General features: G+C 35.3%; 1 protein-coding gene across 1 annotated transcript in view; it reads left to right on the top strand.

The window, feature by feature from the left end:
- The window catches only part of LOC103883754 (protein eyes shut homolog), a 331,946-nt gene that overhangs the window by 34,959 nt on the left and 276,124 nt on the right, over positions 1–20,863 (top strand). Inside the window, exons 4-5 of the mRNA XM_021936790.2 lie at positions 1,089–1,281; positions 2,409–4,175. Coding sequence (XP_021792482.2) covers positions 1,089–1,281; positions 2,409–4,175 — 1,960 coding nt within the window. The remainder of the gene's footprint in view (positions 1–1,088; positions 1,282–2,408; positions 4,176–20,863) is intronic.

The raw sequence follows: 20,863 nt of genomic DNA, 5'->3' as shown, positions 1-20,863 counted from the left end.
AGGGTAATGCTGGTCTCATAGAATAGCAAACTGGAAAAGAATTTCTTCTACCGTTGTTTTGTAATAGCTTGAGAAGAGTTGGTGTTAGTTCTTTTCTAAAAGTATGATCAATTTCAATGCATATCTGGTCTGGGCTTTTTCTTTGTTAGCGAGAGAGAAGCGTTTATCACTATCAGGAATCATCTGACATTTATTTATACAAACTTCTTGGTGTGAGTTCAAAGTGACTACAGAATATGGAACTGTGAAACAACCACCGCCTACATCTGAAACAAAGAATTAAGTGTTCTGAAAAATGAAATGTAATCTTTAACAAATATTAGAACACTAAAGCAGGGATGCCTATTAGGCATGTCTTTAGTGTTAGGAAATAGACATGTATTAGTATTTTAAAATAATTTTGAAATATTTTCTTACAAATAAAAATGATTCATATAGTATAACTAGTTTTTAACTCTACATTTATAAAAGTATCTCTCTGGTCCATTTGTACTTATTTATACAGCATCAGAATTTTCATTCACAGTTTCTTCATGTGAAAGCTATTTTATAGGATATGGTAGAAACAGCCTTTTCATGTCAAACTAAAACAAATAAAGATCATTCCTAATGCAAGCCAATACAAACTAAAATAATTTGCAAATCACAAGAATATATTTTCAAATTTTCTGTTGCAGATACTGCATTTTGCATTAGTTTCCAACTAAATTTTACTTTTAGAGCAGAAAAGTTTTATAATTTGTAATGTGACTTTTTTTATATATCCACATTAATTACCATACAGTACAAATTCCTCATTGAAAAACTATATTCTCAAAACAAATGTAAAAATAGTATTTTGACTTAAAATTGAAGGAATTAAGAATAAATTTGGGCATTCAACTGTGCATATCTCTAATTGAAAGGATTGAGTCCATTTTGAAATATGGTAAAATTTACTATAGAGATTTAATTTTCAAGTAAAATATTTTATTTGAGCTATCCAATATGTCTATGAAAATGCAAATGGATTCCAAAACAAACTTTAAAATTTCTCTCAGGAACAAAGAAACTGAACTTAATTTAATTACTGTAATTGTCATTTTCAGACCTGCTCCATTGGGCTTCTTTGTGGTGATGAAATAAGGAGAATTACCTGTTTAACTCCCAGCTTTCAAAGAACAGATCCCATTTCCACACAGACATATACAGTTCCCCCTTCTGAGACTTTGGTCAGTAGCTTTCCATCTATAAAGGCTACTAGAATACCAACCATAATGGATACTTATCCAGCTGATCAAGGTAAGTAGAAGTAAGATATTAAGAAGTTTGAGTTTGAAAAAGTTGTGTATTAAAAGCATATTTTCTGAATTATTAAAATCTTTTTTTCTGAGATACATGATTTTTAGGGGTGAAAATTGAGCATTAATGGTTATGTGTCCTGTTTTAAGTTTTGTTTTAAGCAATGTTGTTTGCTAATACTATTTCTGGATCAGTAAAAAAAATATAAATTAACAGTTTTTATTCCACTGTCCACTGTGTAAATTTTAATAGACAACTGGACCTCAATCCCAGCACATTTTGTTTTAAAAGGGCATTGTGCTACTTGCTTCAGTGTGTCTTTACTTCATAGTCTCTGAGTCATTAATGTAAATTTATATTCCTATTAAATTATTTGATTAACACTCAGATAAAAGATATGTGTTTATTTTCCTATTGTGAATTATTTTAACAACTTGAGGCTGTTTTTTACATGTCCAATTATTTAACTTTCTAAATCAAGTGATGTCATATTATAAACAGTACATTGTATATTAAATTCCAAATTTACTCTTCATGTAGTCAATGCCACTTCGGATAATCAGAGTAAGAATTGTAGTTCTTAGCAAGGAATTCTTTAAGAAAAAATAATTTTGAAGACTATTGGATATTCTAAGTAGAAATGTACCTTGTCTATTTTTAATCTATGTAATTTCTATTCTTTTAAAAATTTAAATTGAAATATAGTGTTATCTAATATAAACAAAACATTTTGCCTATTGAAGAAGTAAAACAATATTTCTAACATTTCTAACCCGATAGGTCAAACATTCATTGGTTGTGTCAATGCAAAGGAGTTGTAATTTTTCATGTTTTCTAATTCAAAGGAGTCATTTAGTTGGGAATATGTCAATTCTGTGTAATGCCATTTATCCTGATTTTAACCCTCCCATGGAGTGTAAATAATAGGAATCTTTGCATTTATGCAGTTTGTGAAATCATTAAACCTCCTCATATACTTTTTTTAGAAATATGATTTACAGAACCATATTTGTCTGCATATAATGGATGTAAGGTGGCAGTGCAATTTGCCTGAGATTTATCCCAGTGCCAAAGTGGTTCATTTCTAATTCATTTTTCTAATCTTTTTGACTTTTTCCTTTTTGTAGGTCCAAAACAGACAGGCATTGTCAAGCATGACATTCTCCCAACCACTGGTTTGGCAACGTTAAGAATTAGCACACCCTTGGAAAGCTACTTACTCGAAGAACTGATTGTCACTAGAGAGCTTTCAGCAAAACACAGCCTTCTTTCTTCCACAGATGTTTCCTCTTCTCCATTCCTGAATTTTGGTATTCATGACCCAGCACAAATTGTCCAGGACAAAACATCGGTATCTCATATGCCTATTGGAACTTCAGCAGCCACACTAGATTTCTTTTTTCCTGATAGGAGAGCAAGGACCTCATTTATCATGTCTTCCTTAATGTCAGATTTTATTTTTCCTACACAATCTTTATTATTTGAGAACTATCAGACTGTTGCTTCATCTGCTACCCCAACGACTTCAGTAATTAGAAGCATTCCAGGGGCTGATATTGAGTTAAACAGACACTCATTACTCTCCCGTGGATTCCTGCTTACAGCTGCCTCCATAAGTGCAACTCCAGTTGTCTCTAGGGGGGCTCAAGAGGATATCGAAGAATATTCAGCTGTTTCTTTAATTTCAAGAAGAGAGCACTGGAGATCGCTCAGCTCCTCGATGTCTCCCATTTTTCCTGCTAAGATAATTATATCTAAACAGGTAACCATCTTAAACTCATCAGCTCTGCACCGGTTCGGTACAAAAGCCTTCATTCCCAGTGAATATCAGGCTATTACTGAAGCTTCAAGCAACCAGAGACTCACAAACATCAAATCACAGGCTGCTGATTCTTTAAGAGAATTAAGCCAAACATGTGCAACATGTTCTATGACTGAAATAAAATCCTCTCATGAATTCTCAGATCAAGTTTTGCATAGCAAACAGTCCCACTTTTATGAGACATTCTGGATGAACTCAGCGATATTAGCCAGCTGGTATGCACTAATGGGAGCTCAAACTATCACTTCTGGGCATTCATTTTCTTCTGCTACTGAAATAACACCATCAGTGGCATTCACAGAAGTGCCATCTTTATTTCCTTCTAAAAAGAGTGCAAAAAGAACAATTTTATCCTCATCCTTGGAAGAATCCATTACCCTATCAAGTAATTTGGATGTTAATTTATGTTTGCATAAGACTTGTTTATCCATTGTCCCTTCACAAACTATCTCTTTAGACTTGATGAATTCTGATTTGACTTCAAAATTGACTACTGATGAACTGTCAGTATCAGAAAACATTTTAAAACTATTGAAAATAAGACAATATGGCATAACTACGGGCCCCACTGAGGTACTAAATCAAGACAGCTTATTGGACATGGAAAAAAGTAAAGGATCTCATACACCGTTCAAACTTCACCCAAGTGATAGTTCTCTAGATTTTGAGTTAAACTTACGAAGTTATCCGGATGTTACTTTAAAGACATATTCAGAAATTACACTTGCAAATGACCTCAAAAATAGTCTGCCACCATTGACAGGCTCAATGCCTGATTTTTCAGAAGTCACTACCAATGTTGCATTTTATACAGTTTCAGTAACTCCAGCACTTTCAATACAGATGTCTTCCTCCATGTCTGTAATTACTCCAGATTGGCCATATTTTATAGATTATATGACCTCTCTTAATAAAGAAGTCAAGACTTATTCAGAATGGTCCAAATGGGAACTTCAGCCTAGTGTACAATATCAGGAATTTCCCACTGCAAGCTGGCATCTTCCCTTCACTAGATCTCTTACTTTGTCTTCACTGGAATCCATTGTGGCACCTCAACAGCTGATGATTTCTGGTGAGTTTCTCAGTTTCTGTTCAGTAAACTTTTAGAAATGAGTTTCTTTTCTACAGAGAAGAAAGAGCCTGTCATGGTCACCAGGTGCTCTAAACAGCCTCGTTGTAATCAGGGCAGCAGCCAGTTCAATGGAGAAGGCACCTGCTGTTGTACCTGACACAGATGGTTATTCTTTATGCACTGCCACAAAGGCTACCAGATCAATACAGTAGTAGGTTGGAGACAGCTATACTGCTGGCAAGCAATCAGAAACTGAACTAGTTCAATTCATTACAACAGATCTTTCAAAGTTTAGAAATAACTTTTATTATTCTCATTTCTTGAAATAGCTTCTTTGTCAGATTGAACACAATGTAACATACTCTTTCTAACGGTATCTTCGGTGGTGGCATTTTTTTTATATGGGAAAGATGAAATCACTGGAACTTTATTGAGATTTCCTGTCCTCTATGGCATGGTATATCATTTTTAAGTTTAAAGTTTTGATGTTTCATTTTATATAATTCAGAATATAAGTTAATGTACTGTATTTTATTTAACAAAAGCACTATACAAAAAATGAAAGAGACAATATCTGTGAATTTGAATTCAGAGCTTTGATATATTAATGACAAGCCAGTTTTCTTAGATAACAGTTCTTACTTTAAAGCACATGTGAAAGCACTAATCTCTTCTCCCCTTGTAATTGCTATCAAATTGGTAAGGTAACGCTATCAAATTGCGCTTATCAGAAATAGAAGATTTTTCATTATTTAAAGAAGTTCTATCTTGTGGAATTTTCAAGTGTTACTTTGTGGCAGTGAAATTAATTTTCCTTCAATGATAAATTTTTAGTGTTTTGTGTCTGTGTATCTATGGTTGTGTTTTTTTGTTTCATATATTACCTCAATGTTTAAAGGAGTTGGATGTGTAACTTATGGCTGAAAATTCAGTAACATGAAAGAACAAGTCATTCTATTTGGTATGTTTAATATGATATAATTTTGTCTACAAAATTTCTTATGCATGATAAAATTAATTACAAATTTAAATGTAGCATTCTCCTTGTACTTTTACAGACTGATAGCTTGTGGTTTAGCTGTTATAACTCACATACAATGCCTAATACATCATTTCCCACATATAAGGTTCTTGGTAAATGTAGCAGAGTTAAAACGTCTCTCAAACAATACATTCTATAGCCAGCTCTTGGAAATAGTCAGAACACAAATTCTTAATTGTTAGGAAATAAAACCTTAAGTTTGGTCTTTTAAAACATAATTTTGCTACTTTTCACTCTTCCCATTCTTCATTCCCATTGCAACTATTCTTTGATTATTTTGACCTCACCTACATCTCCTAATCTCCTTCTAGTTTTTCATGCCTTTCTAGTCATTTAATCATTATGATAAATCATTTGCAAGGCATTTGTTGACATTTTCCAATATGTTTATGCTCTGTGTTGATCAGGGTCACATCAGTGAATAAACACAATCTAATTGGGTATTTGGGGAGAGTTTAATAGAGTGATTATTTATTAAAATGTGAGTAGAGTTTAAGGAAAACTAAGGATCTTATGGTTCTGAAGAGAGCAATAACAGCAAAACATAGTTACCAGCACTGGGCCTAAAGAGACAGAGGAAAGACAAGGATCAGAACCTAAAATGGAAGGCTTCTAGGTTACAGAAGCTGTGGCCTTTGGAAGTAGGACACAGGTAATCCAATACGGACAGACAGGGAGGAGACTAGACCATACTAGACAATCCCTTTCCTGTTGTCTTCTAGTCTTTTGCAGGTGCTTCTTACTAACCAAAGTTGTTCAGTAGCTGGAGGCTAAAGCCAGTCCTTTGAATTGGTCTCCAGTGTTTAGAGGGTAGAATAAACATTCTACTGCTGTTATGAATAGTGCAGTGATGAATATGCAAGTGTACATGTCTTTTTAGTAAAACTATTTTATTTTATTTTGAGTATATATCCAGTAACGATATTGCTGGGTCAAAGAATAGTATTTATTTGATCTCAAAATTGAAAATGTTTAACTCTGAAAGCAAAATTAGAAAATTATAAATTAAATGATGATAGTGAGTACATTTTATAGTACATTAACTAAAACTAGTACCTTTCTAAGACAAAAAAAAATGATCTTAAGCATTGTTAAAGAAAGTATATGCAGCTATGTTTTTTTTTTGTTTGTTTGTTTGTTTGTTTGTTTTTTAAGTTTTGAAATCTTAAAGTTTATACTGAAAGAAACTAAAAGGAGATTTTGACAAATTTAGAAACAATCCTAGAATTTACATAGCATTTCCAATAACAAGTTTGAAGCTGAAAGAAATCTTTCTAAACATTAATTAATAATAAATATATTCATCAACCATACTAGAAGAAAGACTGAATTACATTTTGTATTTTTGTAGAGACAATGCTATTTCATATGACATGGTAATCAGAAAAAAATACAAACAAAATGTAAGAAAATATAGAGGTAGGTGAGAAAGTTACATGGTGAAAATATGATTTTAAAAATGGTTCTGGTGTTCAAAATTTGTAACTTTATAAAATTGGCTATTTATTGTGATTTATTTATTTATTTATTTATTTATTATTATTATTAGACTTTAAGTTGTAGGGTACATGTGCATAATGTGCGGGTTTGTTACATATGTATACTTGTGCCATGTTGGTGTGCTGCACCCATCAACTCGTCATTTACATCAGGTATAACTCCCAATGCAATCCCTCCTCCCTCCCCCCTCTCCATGATAGGCCCCGGTGTGTGATGTTCCCCTTCCTGAGTCCAAGTGATCTCATTGTTCAGTTCCCACCTATGAGTGAGAACATGCGGTGTTTGGTTTTCTGTTCTTGTGATAGTTTGCTAAGAATGATGGTTTCCAGCTGCATCCATGTCCCTACAAAGGACACAAACTCATCCTTTTTTACAGCTGCATAGTATTCCATGGTGTATATGTGCCACATTTTCTTAATCCAATCTGTCACTGATGGACATTTGGGTTGATTCCAAGTCTTTGCTATTGTGAATAGTGCCGCAATAAACATACGTGTGCATGAGTCTTTATAGCAGCATAATTTATAATCCTTTGGGTATATACCCAGTAATGGGATGGCTGGGTCATATGGTACATCTAGTTCTAGATCCTTGAGGAATCGCCATACTGTTTTCCATAATGGTTGAACTAGTTTACAGACCCACCAACAGTGTAAAATGTTCCTATTTCTCCACATCCTCTCCAGCACCTGTTGTTTCCTGACTTTTTAATGATTGCCATTCTAACTGGTGTGAGATGGTATCTCATTGTGGTTTTGATTTGCATTTCTCTGATGGCCAGTGATGATGAGCATTTTCTCATGTGTCTGTTGGCTGTATGAATGTCTTCTTTTGAGAAATGTCTGTTCATATCCTTTGCCCACTTTTTGATGGGGTTGTTTGTTTTTTTCTTGTAAATTTGTTTGAGTTCTTTGTAGGTTCTGGATATTAGCCCTTTGTCAGATGAGTAGATTGCAAAAATGTTCTCCCATTCTGTAGGTTGCCTGTTCACTCTGATGGTAGTTTCTTTTGCTGTGCAGAAGCTCTTTAGTTTAATGAGATCCCATTTGTCAATTTTGGCTTTTGCTGCCGTTGCTTTTGGTGTTTTAGACATGAAGTCTTTGCCCATGCCTATGTCCTGAATGGTACTACCTAGGTTTTCCTCTAGGGTTTTTATGGTATTAGGTCTAACATTTAAGTCTCTAATCCATCTTGAATTAACTTTCGTATAAGGAGTAAGGAAAGGATCCAGTTTCAGCTTTCTACTTATGGCTAGCCAATTTTCCCAGCACCATTTATTAAATAGGGAATCCTTTCCCCATTTCTTGTTTTTCTCAGGTTTGTCAAAGATCAGATGGCTGTAGATGTGTGGTATTATTTCTGAGGACTCTGTTCTGTTCCATTGGTCTATATCTCTGTTTTGGTACCAGTACCATGCTGTTTTGGTTACTGTAGCCTTGTAGTATAGTTTGAAGTCAGGTAGCGTGATGCCTCCAGCTTTGTTCTTTTGACTTAGGATTGTCTTGGAGATACGGGCTCTTTTTTGGTTCCATATGAACTTTAAAGTAGTTTTTTCCAATTCTGTGAAGAAACTTATTGGTAGCTTGATGGGGATGGCATTGAATCTATAAATTACCTTGGGCAGTATGGCCATTTTCACGATATTGATTCTTCCTATCCATGAGCATGGTATGTTCTTCCATTTGTTTGTGTCCTCTTTTATTTCACTGAGCAGTGGTTTGTAGTTCTCCTTGAAGAGGTCCTTTACATCCCTTGTAAGTTGGATTCCTAGGCATTTTATTCTCTTTGAAGCAATTGTGAATGGAAGTTCATTCCTGATTTGGCTCTCTGTCTGTTACTGGTGTATAAGAATGCTTGTGATTTTTGCACATTAATTTTGTATCCTGAGACTTTGCTGAAGTTGCTTATCAGCTTAAGGAGATTTTGGGCTGAGACAATGGGGTTTTCTAAATATACAATCATGTCATCTGCAAACAGGGACAATTTGACTTCTTCTTTTCCTAACTGAATACCCTTGATTTCTTTCTCTTGCCTGATTGCCCTAGCCAGAACTTCCAACACTATGTTGAATAGGAGTGGTGAGAGAGGGAATCCCTGTCTTGTGCCAGTTTTCAAAGGGAATTTTTCCAGTTTTTGCCCATTCAGTATGATATTGGCTGTGGGTTTGTCATAAGTATCTCTTATTATTTTGAGGTACGTTCCATCAATACCGAATTTATTGAGCGTTTTTAGCATGAAAGGCTGTTGAATTTTGTCAAAAGCCTTTTCTGCATCTATTGAGGTAATCATGTGGTTCTTGTCTTTGGTTCTGTTTATATGCTGGATTATGTTTATTGATTTGTGAATGTTGAACCAGCCTTGCATCCCAGGGATGAAGCCCACTTGATAATGGTGGATAAGCTTTTTGATGTGTTGCTGAATCCGGTTTGCCAGTATTTTATTGAGGATTTTTGCATCGATGTTCATCAGGGATATTGGTCTAAAATTCTCTTTTTTTGTTGTGTCTCTGCCAGGCTTTGGTATCAGGATGATGTTGGCCTCATAAAATGAGTTAGGGAGGATTCCCTCTTTTTCTATTGATTGGAATAGTTTCAGAAGGAATGGTGCCAACTCCTCCTTGTACCTCTGGTAGAATTCAGCTGTGAATCTATCTGGTCCTGGACTTTTTTTGGTTGGTAGGCTATTAATTATTGCCTCAATTTCAGAGCCTGCTATTGGTCTATTCAGGGATTCAACTTCTTCCTGGTTTAGTCTTGGAAGAGTGTAAGTGTCCAGGAAATTATCCATTTCTTCTAGATTTTCCAGTTTATTTGCATAGAGGTGTTTATAGTATTCTCTGATGGTAGTTTGTGTTTCTGTGGGGTCAGTGGTGATATCCCCTTTATCATTTTTAATTGCATCGATTTGATTCTTCTCTCTTTTCTTCTTTATTAGTCTTGCTAGTGGTCTGTCAATTTTGTTGATCTTTTCAAAAAACCACCTCCTGGATTCATTGATTTTTTGGAGGGTTTTTTGTGTCTCTATCTCCTTCAGTTCTGCTCTGATCTTAGTTATTTCTTGCCTTCTGCTAGCTTTCGAATGTGTTTGCTCTTGCTCCTCTAGTTCTTTTAATTGCAATGTTAGAGTGTCAATTTTAGATCTTTCCTGCTTTCTCTTGTGGGCATTTAGTGCTATAAATTTCCCTCTACACACTGCTTTAAATGTGTCCCAGAGATTCAGGTATGTTGTATCTTTGTTCTCATTGGTTTCAAAGAACATCTTTATTTCTGCCTTCATTTCGTTATGTACCCAGTAGTCATTCAGGAGCAGGTTGTTCAGTTTCCATGTAGTTGAGCGGTTTTGATTGAGTTTCTTAATCCTGAGTTCTAGTTTGATTGCACTGTGGTCTGAAAGACAGTTTGTTATAATTTCTGTTCTTGTACATTTGCTGAGGAGTGCTTTACTTCCAATTACGTGGTCAATTTTGGAGTAAGTACGATGTGGTGCTGAGAAGAATGTATATTCTGTTGATTTGGGGTGGAGAGTTCTATAGATGTCTATTAGGTCTGCTTGCTGCAGAGATGAGTTCAATTCCTGGATATCCTTGTTAACTTTCTGTCTCGTTGATCTGTCTAATGTTGACAGTGGAGTGTTGAAGTCTCCCATTATTATTGTATGGGAGTCTAAGTCTCTTTGTAAGTCTCTAAGGACTTGCTTTATGAATCTGGGTGCTCCTGTATTGGGTGCATATATATTTAGGATAGTTAGCTCTTCCTGTTGAATTGATCCCTTTACCATTATGTAATGGCCTTCTTTGTCTCTTTTGATCTTTGTTGGTTTAAAGTCTGTTTTATCAGAGACTAGTATTGCAACCCCTGCTTTTTTTTGTTCTCCATTTGCTTGGTAAATCTTCCTCCACCCCTTTATTTTGAGCCTATGTATGTCTCTGCGTGTGAGATGGGTCTCCTGAATACAGCAGACTGATGGGTCTTGACTCTTTATCCAGTTTGCCAGTCTGTGTCTTTTAATTGGAGCACTTAGTCCATTTACATTTAAGGTTAAGATTGTTATGTGTGACCTTGATCCTGCCATTATGATATTAACTGGTTATTTTGCTCGTTAGTTGATGCAGTTTCTTCCTAGCCTCGATGGTCTTTACATTTTGGCATGTTTTTGCAATGGCTGGTACCGGTTGTTCCTTTCCATGTTGAGTGCTTCCTTCAGGGTCTCTTGTAAGGCAGGCCTAGTGGTGACAAAATCTCTTAGCATTTGCTTATCTGTAAAGGATTTTATTTCTCCTTCACTTATGAAACTTAGTTTGGCTGGATATGAAATTCTGGGTTTAAAATTCTTTTCTTTAAGAATGTTGAATATTGGCCCCCACTCTCTTCTGGCTTGTAGAGTTTCTGCCGAGAGATCTGCTGTTAGTCTGATGGGCTTCCCTTTGTGGGTAACCTGACCTTTCTCTCTGGCTGCCCTTAAGATTTTTTCCTTCATTTCAACTTTGGTGAATCTGGCAATTATGTGTCTTGGAGTTGCTCTTCTCGAGGAGTATCTTTGTGGCGTTCTCTGTATTTCCTGGATTTGAATGTTGGCCTGCCCTACTAGGTTGGGGAAGTTCTCCTGGATGATATCCTGAAGAGTGTTTTCCAACTTGCTTCCATTTTCCCCCTCACTTTCAGGCACCCCAATCAGACGTAGATTTGGTCTTTTTACATAATCCCATACTTCTTGCAGGCTTTGTTCATTTCTTTTTCTTCTTTTTTCTTTTGGTTTCTCTTCTCGCTTCATTTCATTCATTTGATCCTCAATCGCTGATACTCTTTCTTCCAGTTGATCGAGTTGGTTACTGAAGCTTGTGCATTTGTCACGTATTTCTCGTGTCATGGTTTTCATCTCTTTCATTTCGTTTATGACCTTCTCTGCATTAATTACTCTAGCCATCAATTCTTCCACTTTTTTTTCAAGATTTTTAGTTTCTTTGCGCTGGGTACGTAATTCCTCCTTTAGCTCTGAGAAATTTGATGGACTGAAGCCTTCTTCTCTCATCTCGTCAAAGTCATTCTCCGTCCAGCTTTGATCCGTTGCATGCAGCTATGTTTTACCTTGTAAGACAGACATATGATTTTTAAGTGTTCTTTTAAATTAATGGCAAAATGCTGACCACTAGAACAGTAAAACAATTTGCAAAAAATAACTATATGCAGTAAAATATATTCAAAAATTATTAAGAGCAACTCAGTACCAAATTCAAAATGTGACACAAATTGTAACTACTTATTAGTCTTTTTTTTTTTTTTTTTTTTTTTTTTTCTCCCAATTATAATGGTCTGAATTAGGAAAGTCACAGTGAAGGCACTCTGTTGGTGGGAGTGTAAATTGGCACCATCTTTCTGGAGGATTATTTTCTAATAGACATTTTAAAAGCATTAAAATATCATAATTTCAACTTCAGAAAATTATTACTGATATAGTAAAATTACATGAAAATTTAAGAAAATTGGAAAACAACTATTATCCTAATAGAGTGGCTTTATTAAATAAATATTGACATGGAAAATTGCTTCTCTCATCCTATGGGAAAAAAAAAAAAGGTAAACCATGTATACAACCTATTTCTAGATACATGTATACATGCACACCACACATAGGCAACCTAATTCTTCCAGAACCTTAATATTGTTTTTAATGTTTACTTTTATTTTCTACATGCTTTACAAATTACTATATATACTTTATCAGAACAATATGTTCTTGCAAATATGTGTTTTATTGAGATATTAAGAATACTTCAAAAAGCATATTTGATCATTTTATTCATATTAGATTAAAATAAACTATAAGAATTTTGAGAAATATATTCATGTAGAAAATTATTGTAAGTCATAGCATTATAATAGTTAACAGGAAATCAATTGAAAAACTATAATATATATTTTGCATGGAATACAGAGATATATTTTATATACAAACATGCCATCTACATATTTTTAATAAAATTGTATGTTTATGTTAAAATCATTAATCACATTTCTACAGCATTCTTTACATTTTAGTGAAATTAGAAGAAAAATTGAAAGGAATTAATCGCATCTTTTTTTTTTTTTGAGGCGGAATCTCGTTCTTGTTGCCCAGGCTGGAGTGCAATGGTGCGATCTCGGCTCACTGCAACCTCCGTCTCCTGGGTTCAAGCGATTCTCCTGCCTCAGCCTCCTGAGTAACTGGGATAACAGGACTGTGTCACTACTCCCGGCTAATTTTGTATTTTTAGTAGAGATGGGGTTTCTCCATGTTGGTCAGGCTGGTCTTGAACTCCCAACCTCAGGTGATCCACCCACCTCGGCCTCCCAAAGTGTTGGGATAACAGGTGTGTGCCACTGCGCCTAGCCTAATCACATCATTTTATTCAATGTTCAGGTGTTCATTGATGGTCTACTTTGTGACAGGCACTAGCCAGCACTATGATTGTTTGTTTTCCTGCTTGCTTATTTGGGCCCAGAAGTGTTAAAATATGAGCTATAACTCTTTAAAACAGTAATATATTTTTTCTTTTCTACCTATTTTGAATCATATGTTTATATCCTAGTGTTTTTTGAATAATGTTTGTATCCCAAGGTTTTCAAACTCCTCATTCCTATATTTACATTTTATAAACCAGCAAATAAGGAAGAAGTTTTCTTTCTGATTAAAACTATTAAACACCAAAGAAGATGTCCAACCTACAAGTAAAATGTAGACACTTCCAACCATACCTCTCCAAGTTACTTTACTACATTAGGAGTCACTCAGAACCCTTTTCCTGTTGCCAAGGAAGTACTTGCATAGAAGACATAATCTTTTATAACAACATATAACATCACTTTTGTTCTAATTTACTTAAAGTATATACAATTAACCTCATTTGGAACTAACCCAGTAATGAATGCTGCTGGTTTTCCTACAGGCCCGACTGTATCTGCTGAAACCCAGCACACACACGAGCAATAAGTTCGAAAGTAAAATCCTGGCATTTTCTTTCCTTTACATCTCCTAGCACTTTCCTAACAAATGAAAACCCTATGCTTTTGTGCTGTGCTAGTTTGTAGTATTCCAGAGCATTCATTATTTGCATTTCATTCCCACTAGTCACTGTGTGGAACAGTGTTATTGATATTATATAAAGAATACAGTAGAGTGGTTGTGATAGTTTAATAATACAAGCATTTTTTGTGCATGCTACAGCTCTTTGGTTTTGAAATACTTTCATTTTCATTGCTGAATACCCATCTCAGTGGTACGTGACCTTGGAAAAATAGCATAGACCAAGGATTGGCAAACTATGGCCTGCAGGCCAAATCTGGCCCATTCCTTGTTTTTGGAAAGACAGTTTTACTGGAACACAACTATAACTATACCAATTCATGTACATCAGCAGTCCCCAAAATTTCTGGCACCAGGGACCAGTTTCGTGGAAGACAGTTTTTCCACGGGGGGCTGAGGGATGGTTTTGGGCTCAGGGCTGCACTACTTCAAATTACTAGGCATTAGTTAGATTCTCATAAAAAGCATGCAACCTAGATCCCTCACATGTGCAGTTCCCAATGGGGTTCACCTCCTAAGAGAATCTAATGCAGCTGTTGATCTGATAGGAGGCTCACCTCCTGCTATGTGGCCCAGTTCCTAATAGGCCACAGACAGCTACCAATCCATGGCCCAGTGGTTGCTGACCACTGGTTTACATATTATCTATGATTAATTTTGTACAATGACAACAAAGTGGAATAGTTGAGACAGAGGTTGTGTCACACATAACAAGCTCAGAATACTTACTATGTTGTTCTTTATAGGAAAACTTGCCAGCATCTGATACAATGATATGGGTAAATGTTGACAATTCTCAGTTTGGTTTATTATACTTTTCTGGCCAAGTTTTAGTAACAGCCATAAATGGACTCAGAAAAATTCAGATTTCAGACCTGCTTAATTCTATTGTTCTATCTCAAGTCACAATGACCCTGTCTTCTCTACCACTCTGATGGCTCCCTATCATAAACACATAGACAGTGGCAGACACCCATTATCTGCCCTTCATGAAGTCCTCAGATCTGTTCAGTGTTATCTTCAGGGGTGTGTGACCTCAGAAGGACTTCACTCTTGATGGAGCCATAGTATGTAATAGCTCAGTCAGATTCAAAGGGAGTGCAACGTAAGGGCATTATGCAAGCCACTGGCTTCAGTGTTTCCACTGTTGTGGTAAGAATAAAATGCATGTATGAACCATGAAATATGAATTATGTAATTGTGATGTTTCCTCCTAATTGTTAAATTCTCTTATATTTGTCATTAAAGCTGGCATTACACAACATAAAGATAAATGATAGTATTTATGCCAACATTTGAAAATTTTTCTTACATAGAATGACATTAAACAGCAAATAAAATACCATAAAATGATGAGATAAAGGCCATAAAACAAAGGAAAAAGCTTTAATTGCCTGTAACAGTACATTTTCCCTATTTTTTTGAACAAATGTCCCTGATTTTCCTTTTCAGTTCAGCCCAGAACATTTTGCATGTAGCCCGGTCCAAGGTGCCACTATTTTGTAATTTCCTTCCCTACTCTGCCACCCCAGTTTTATGCACAGACTCCTCTTCACATGCTGATAACTTAAATGTTAGAATCCTCCAACATTTACTTTTAAATGTTTCCCATCACTCTCTTTCTCCCTTCCTGCTTTCTTTCCACTCATCTTTCATTCTTTAGTCAATTCTTATTCCTTTATTCCACAATTTGTCTTTCCTCTTTCACTCGTAGCTTCAAATATCTGCAGAGATATATACTCTTATTTTGTACTATTTATTGTGTTTCACCTATAAGTCTCTCAATACTTTAAACTTGACATAAAATCGTTATCTTCTCAACACCAAAATCTCCATCTCCCTCCCTACCCATATTTCCTTTACCCTGATTCATCTCTCTTGTGAAATTTACATCCATCTGCATTTCTAAACTTCAGCATAAACTTTATTTTATCAAAAGTACTATGAATTCTATTTAGGAATTCTCTCAGCTTTTTATGTCTCTTTATTATTACTCCAGTTTTGGCTCTTATGATCTCTTTTGAACTAATGCAGTTCTTTCTAAATGGACAATTTCTAGTCTCTATTCTTTCTATTCTGCCTTCCTTATTTTCGGAGGTTTAAAAAATAATAAATACATATACATATTATTTTCTTTCCTCTGTTTTAAAAGTTATAAGAGTTATTCATTTTTTATGAGAAAAGGTTTAAAATCCTAAGCATTCCAAGTAGTAGAATCAACCTTGGTTGCATCATCTAAAGTCATTCTCTACCACTCATTTCTAAGCTGTTTTATGATTCACCATTCCTCAGTCCTGTCATACAGTTGCACAACTCTGAACTTTAGTGTTCATGAATGCCCTTTATTGCCCAGTCTATCAGAATTCCCGTCCTAAGACACAATTCAAATGTCACTGCCTATTGAAAGACTTCTGTAAAAAAAATAAAAATAAATAAATAAATAAATAAATAAATAAATGAAGATTTAATTTTTCCCTTTATCCTTGCTCCTATAGAATATTGTACATAACTCAATGTCACTTTGACTTTGGTCATTTATTGTTTGTTAGCTTCTCTCAGCAATATTTGGGCTTTTTCGGGAGAAGTTATATGTTAATAGATATAATACTTTATCCAAAGCTTTGCTGTAAGGATGGAGATCCCAGAAAAGTCTGTAAGTCATCTATCTTAAAAACTGTCTTATCAACTTAATATAGGTTAAGAAGGCTTAGCTGTGGAAGCTTCTATGAACAGAGCAACATAAGCTATGAATATGTAGAAGTCTAGGAAGGGAAAACACCCTGGGACTAAAAATAAATAAACAAATATAATGTGACTGGTTCCTAAGGAAGAAGTTGGGTGGCTCAATATACAGTAATCCCAATAAATTATCAACTTTATGAGGGCTAAGAGTGACTTTGAACAGGTAAATGATTTGATACCACAAGACTCTAGGCAGCTAGTGAGACATGAAAAGATAGGAGATTATGGCTTATTTTGAGGGAACCAGCCAGTGCTTGATTCCAGATGTCCAGAAAGCAGAATTCATATAGGAAAGAGCTATCTGTTCTTGAGCAAAGATTCAGCTCAGTGAAGGTTCAGGACTTAATGTCAATTCTACACTGAGAATATGAATGAGAATGAGCATTTTCACGTTCTAAGCAGAGGACCTAAGCCAATAACCTTGTCTGTGACCTGGTCCAATGATAATAAAGTAAGGCTTGTGGAGGACATTTATAAGGAGGAAATGGTTGGACCAAGAAACAGCACAGATACTCAGCGGGTATCTCTAGAAATCATTGCAATGAAGACAAAAATTCCTGGTTTCAAGGATAATTATAATAGTAACTGGCATTTATTTAATACCTGCTCCATAAATGAGAATGATCTGGGGTTGAATATTTGGTCTCTATACAACTTTGCAGATGATATAAAGGCAAAGACTACCTTGACTCAGGTTCCAGTGAGTTGGCATTGGAATTTTAGTGTGTGAAATGCAGATATCATGGATTTTGCCTTCCAATATACTGTTCAAGGAAGGAAGTGAGGTTCTGCTTATCATTTTTATCCTTCAGGCCTTCATTAACTTTCCTGCTAGGGCAGTTCTTAGCTGGGCCTTCTGGCGAAGAGCGTCTCTCACTCCAGGTATTGTGAGAGGCCAGGGCAGAATTGATTAAAGCAAGGGAGTAGGGATCAAAACTCGTTTCATCTCAAACCTGAGACTCACATTCTTTTGCCCATGGGCAGGACCAACATACCTAATTCTGCTAATGAGGACAAGAACTTGCTTCTCCACAGACTTTTAAAATTCTGTTTACTAATGTCAGTCACTTGTACATAGAAAATTAATGAAAAGATATTTCTGTTGCCTCCCAAATCTATTTATACTTGAAGCATGTGGTGCAATATGACAAGTTGTCACTTTAACAGGCATCAATCAGCAATATTTTGAGATGGTATTTTATGTCAATAATTAAGATATTATTTAAACCCCTCAACAGTGTTATCACCTAAGTGTAATAGTGTTTACCATAAAATATATTCTTCTGTAATAATCATGTTTCACTTAGTAGCATATTTTATTGTGAGCACACCATATCCTGGACTCCATAGTTAGTGATACATTACTAAACAAGAAAACGAGACAAATTTTCTGCCCTCTGGAGCTTAACTTCTAGTGGAGAGAGACAGATAATAAACACTAAGCATGAAACACACAGAAACACACACATATACATACATACACACACACACACACACAGAGAGAGAGAGAGAGAGAGAGAGAGAGAGAAAGAGAGACAGAGAAAGAGAATGTGATAAAAGAAAAAGCAGAAGTAGAGCAAGTGTGGGATGTCACAAGTTCTGGATTGAAGAGTGAGCGACAACAATGTTACATTCTACCATCAGGATTGATCTCTTTGAGGAAGACAACTTGAAGAGGCTGAGAGCTAGCTGTGTAGCTATAGGAGGGAAGAATAGCTCACAGAGCAAATAGCCAGTACTGTGTTAAGGTGGGCATATGTTCACATTTTCTAGGGTCATCAGGGGCAACAGTGTGGATGAGCAGGCAAGCAAGGTAGAGATTTGTAGAGGATGAAGTCCCATAGATAATGAAGGAGAGGAGCACAATTAGATTCCAATAAGTTTAGGCAATTTTAAGACCTTGTTTTGCATTCTGAGTGGAAATAAAGACTTATTCCAGGGGTTCGGGCAGAGATGTGAAACGATCTGAGTGACCACTCTGACTGTACTATGGAGAACAGATGAGTATGTGGGGTTTGGGCAGGAAGACAGGAAGAGAAAATAGTTAAGAGGCTAATGCCCTAATCCAGGCAAGAAATGGCCATGGCTCAGTCTAGTCTGTCAGAATTGAAGGCTTGAGAAATGGTCAGATTCTGGACATGTTTTGAAGTTTGAGTTAATGGAATTTTCTGATGCATTGGATTATTTTATTTTGATAATCAATGTTATGAAGCAGAGAGAAGCATCTTAAGCCACTCTCTAAGGACAAATAAAGGAAAATAATGGAAACCAATTTTTAGACATGCTACAAAGTAGGCCTATCAGAAATTTTTATCAGCTTTGAAACTGTCTGTAACAACAGCTCTATTATAATGCAAAACTCTGAGAAGTTTATAATGACGTTCCTGATTACGACCCTGAGGCACAGAAAGAAACTCTGATATCTGTATCTACCAAAAGTTAATAAGTCATGTTGATTCTAAAATATATGTTTAGTGTTGCGCATCTATACTCATTCTTGGAAATTGATTTGTGTCTTCATGTCAAATTGAGGAACTCTACTTAACTGTAATATTTAATAACATAAGCTATGAATGCCCTGATCATGTGATTTTTAACTAAAATATTCTATGCATATGTCTGTGTGTGTGTATGTGTAGTGTGCATTTTTCTGTAACAGAAAGACATAATGGAATGGAAAAACAAATATAATTTGAACGATTGAGAGAGAGAACAGAGGTAATAATTAGAAAATACAGAACTATAAAAGAAAATATTTAAAGAGGATGGTGGATGTTGAATACATGACATTTGATTATATTTACTCTAAATATTTTAATTGTGACACCAATGCTTGAATAGTGAATATTTGATGAACAATGTAACATATTAGTCTTCTAGGTCTGCCATAATAAAATACCAGAAACTGATTGTCTCAAAACAGCAGAGATTTATTGTCTCACAATTCTGGAGTCTAGCTGTACTAAACCAAAGTGTCAGCAGGGTCATGCTTCCTCAGAAAGCTACAGGGGAGTGTCCCTCCTTGCCTCCTCCTAGCTTCCTTGATGGTGGTCAAGCTTTGAAGTTTCTTGACTTGAAGCTGCATCACTCCAATGTCTGCATCAGATCACAGGTAATCTCCCCATGTGTCTTCACATCATCTTTTTAGAAGAACACCAGTCGTAATGGATTCAGTCTCGATCTCATCTTAAACAATTACATCTCTAATAACTCTATTTATAAATAATATCACATTCTGAGTTATTGGGGGTTGGGATTTTACATGCCACTGGGGAAATGTAATCCAATCAATTTTTAAAAGCTTCAATACTAAATTAGCTTTCTTCGAGATTACTGTTTCCTCCTAATGGCAAATTAAGCACAAGGCTGATACATCATGAAAAATAATTGCTTATATTCTTCATAATTTAGTAATTTTCTTAAATAAGAAACTATTTTTAAATAAAATTATTTTGTTTGAAAGGTTAAAAGAAATATGAGATTTTTTGTGATTCAGACAAAAATTTCATGAATAAATATACATAGCACCATAGATTCGTTGATATTCTTCAGTCTTCTAAAGACCTTTCCCCATAAATATCTAAGAGGGAACAAGTGAGCAAAGATATTCTCAACATGTTTGTTTGGTATTTTTCCCCGCTGTGCCCTGGACAGATGTATTTGTACATTTTTAAATCTATTAACCTGTCTGAATCTCAATTTTCTCATCTGAAAAATACTTAAGACTTTTAAAGTCACTTCTTTCTTTAACATTCTAAAAACCTGGAGTTGGGCATATATTCATTACAAATGAGTCTCATTCTCCAAAAAGATGGATTGAGGAAGTTACTTTCAAAGAACAAGTAGGAAATGCACTGATCACCAAGTCACAATGTTGCTTACATGATTTTGGTGAACTCTCACTGTTCTCAGATCACTTATTAGAGATTTTTTACTGGCTAGTCAAGGTTGATATAAACGCTACCATACTAAAGCAAATGTTACCTCAAAGTCCTTATGCATTTTCCAAAATTTTTTAAAGTCCTTCAGTTGTTCAATTTCAGTGCCTGGTAATATGGCAGAATTTTGGAAGGTGAATAAATCCTAGAATTTCTATTCTATAACTTCCTAGCTCTTTGTCTTTAGAAAAGTTCTATGACATAACCTCAGTTTGCTCATCTATAAAATAGGGCTGTCACTAATTTTGTGCAGTCATTTTGAGGATTATATGAATTTATCTATGTAAATTGCTGTCACAGTGCCAACTAAATGTTAGCCTGTCCCCAGACTTTCAGTTTTGAAATTTAATTCCATATACTCTTTAGTTTCTAAACTACTGACACAACTCATTTACTACCTGTCTAGT

Source organism: Papio anubis, chromosome 6, assembly GCF_008728515.1.
Source record: "Papio anubis isolate 15944 chromosome 6, Panubis1.0, whole genome shotgun sequence".
Classification (NCBI taxonomy): domain Eukaryota; kingdom Metazoa; phylum Chordata; class Mammalia; order Primates; family Cercopithecidae; genus Papio; species Papio anubis.
This window is presented reverse-complemented; position numbering and strand designations above follow the sequence as displayed.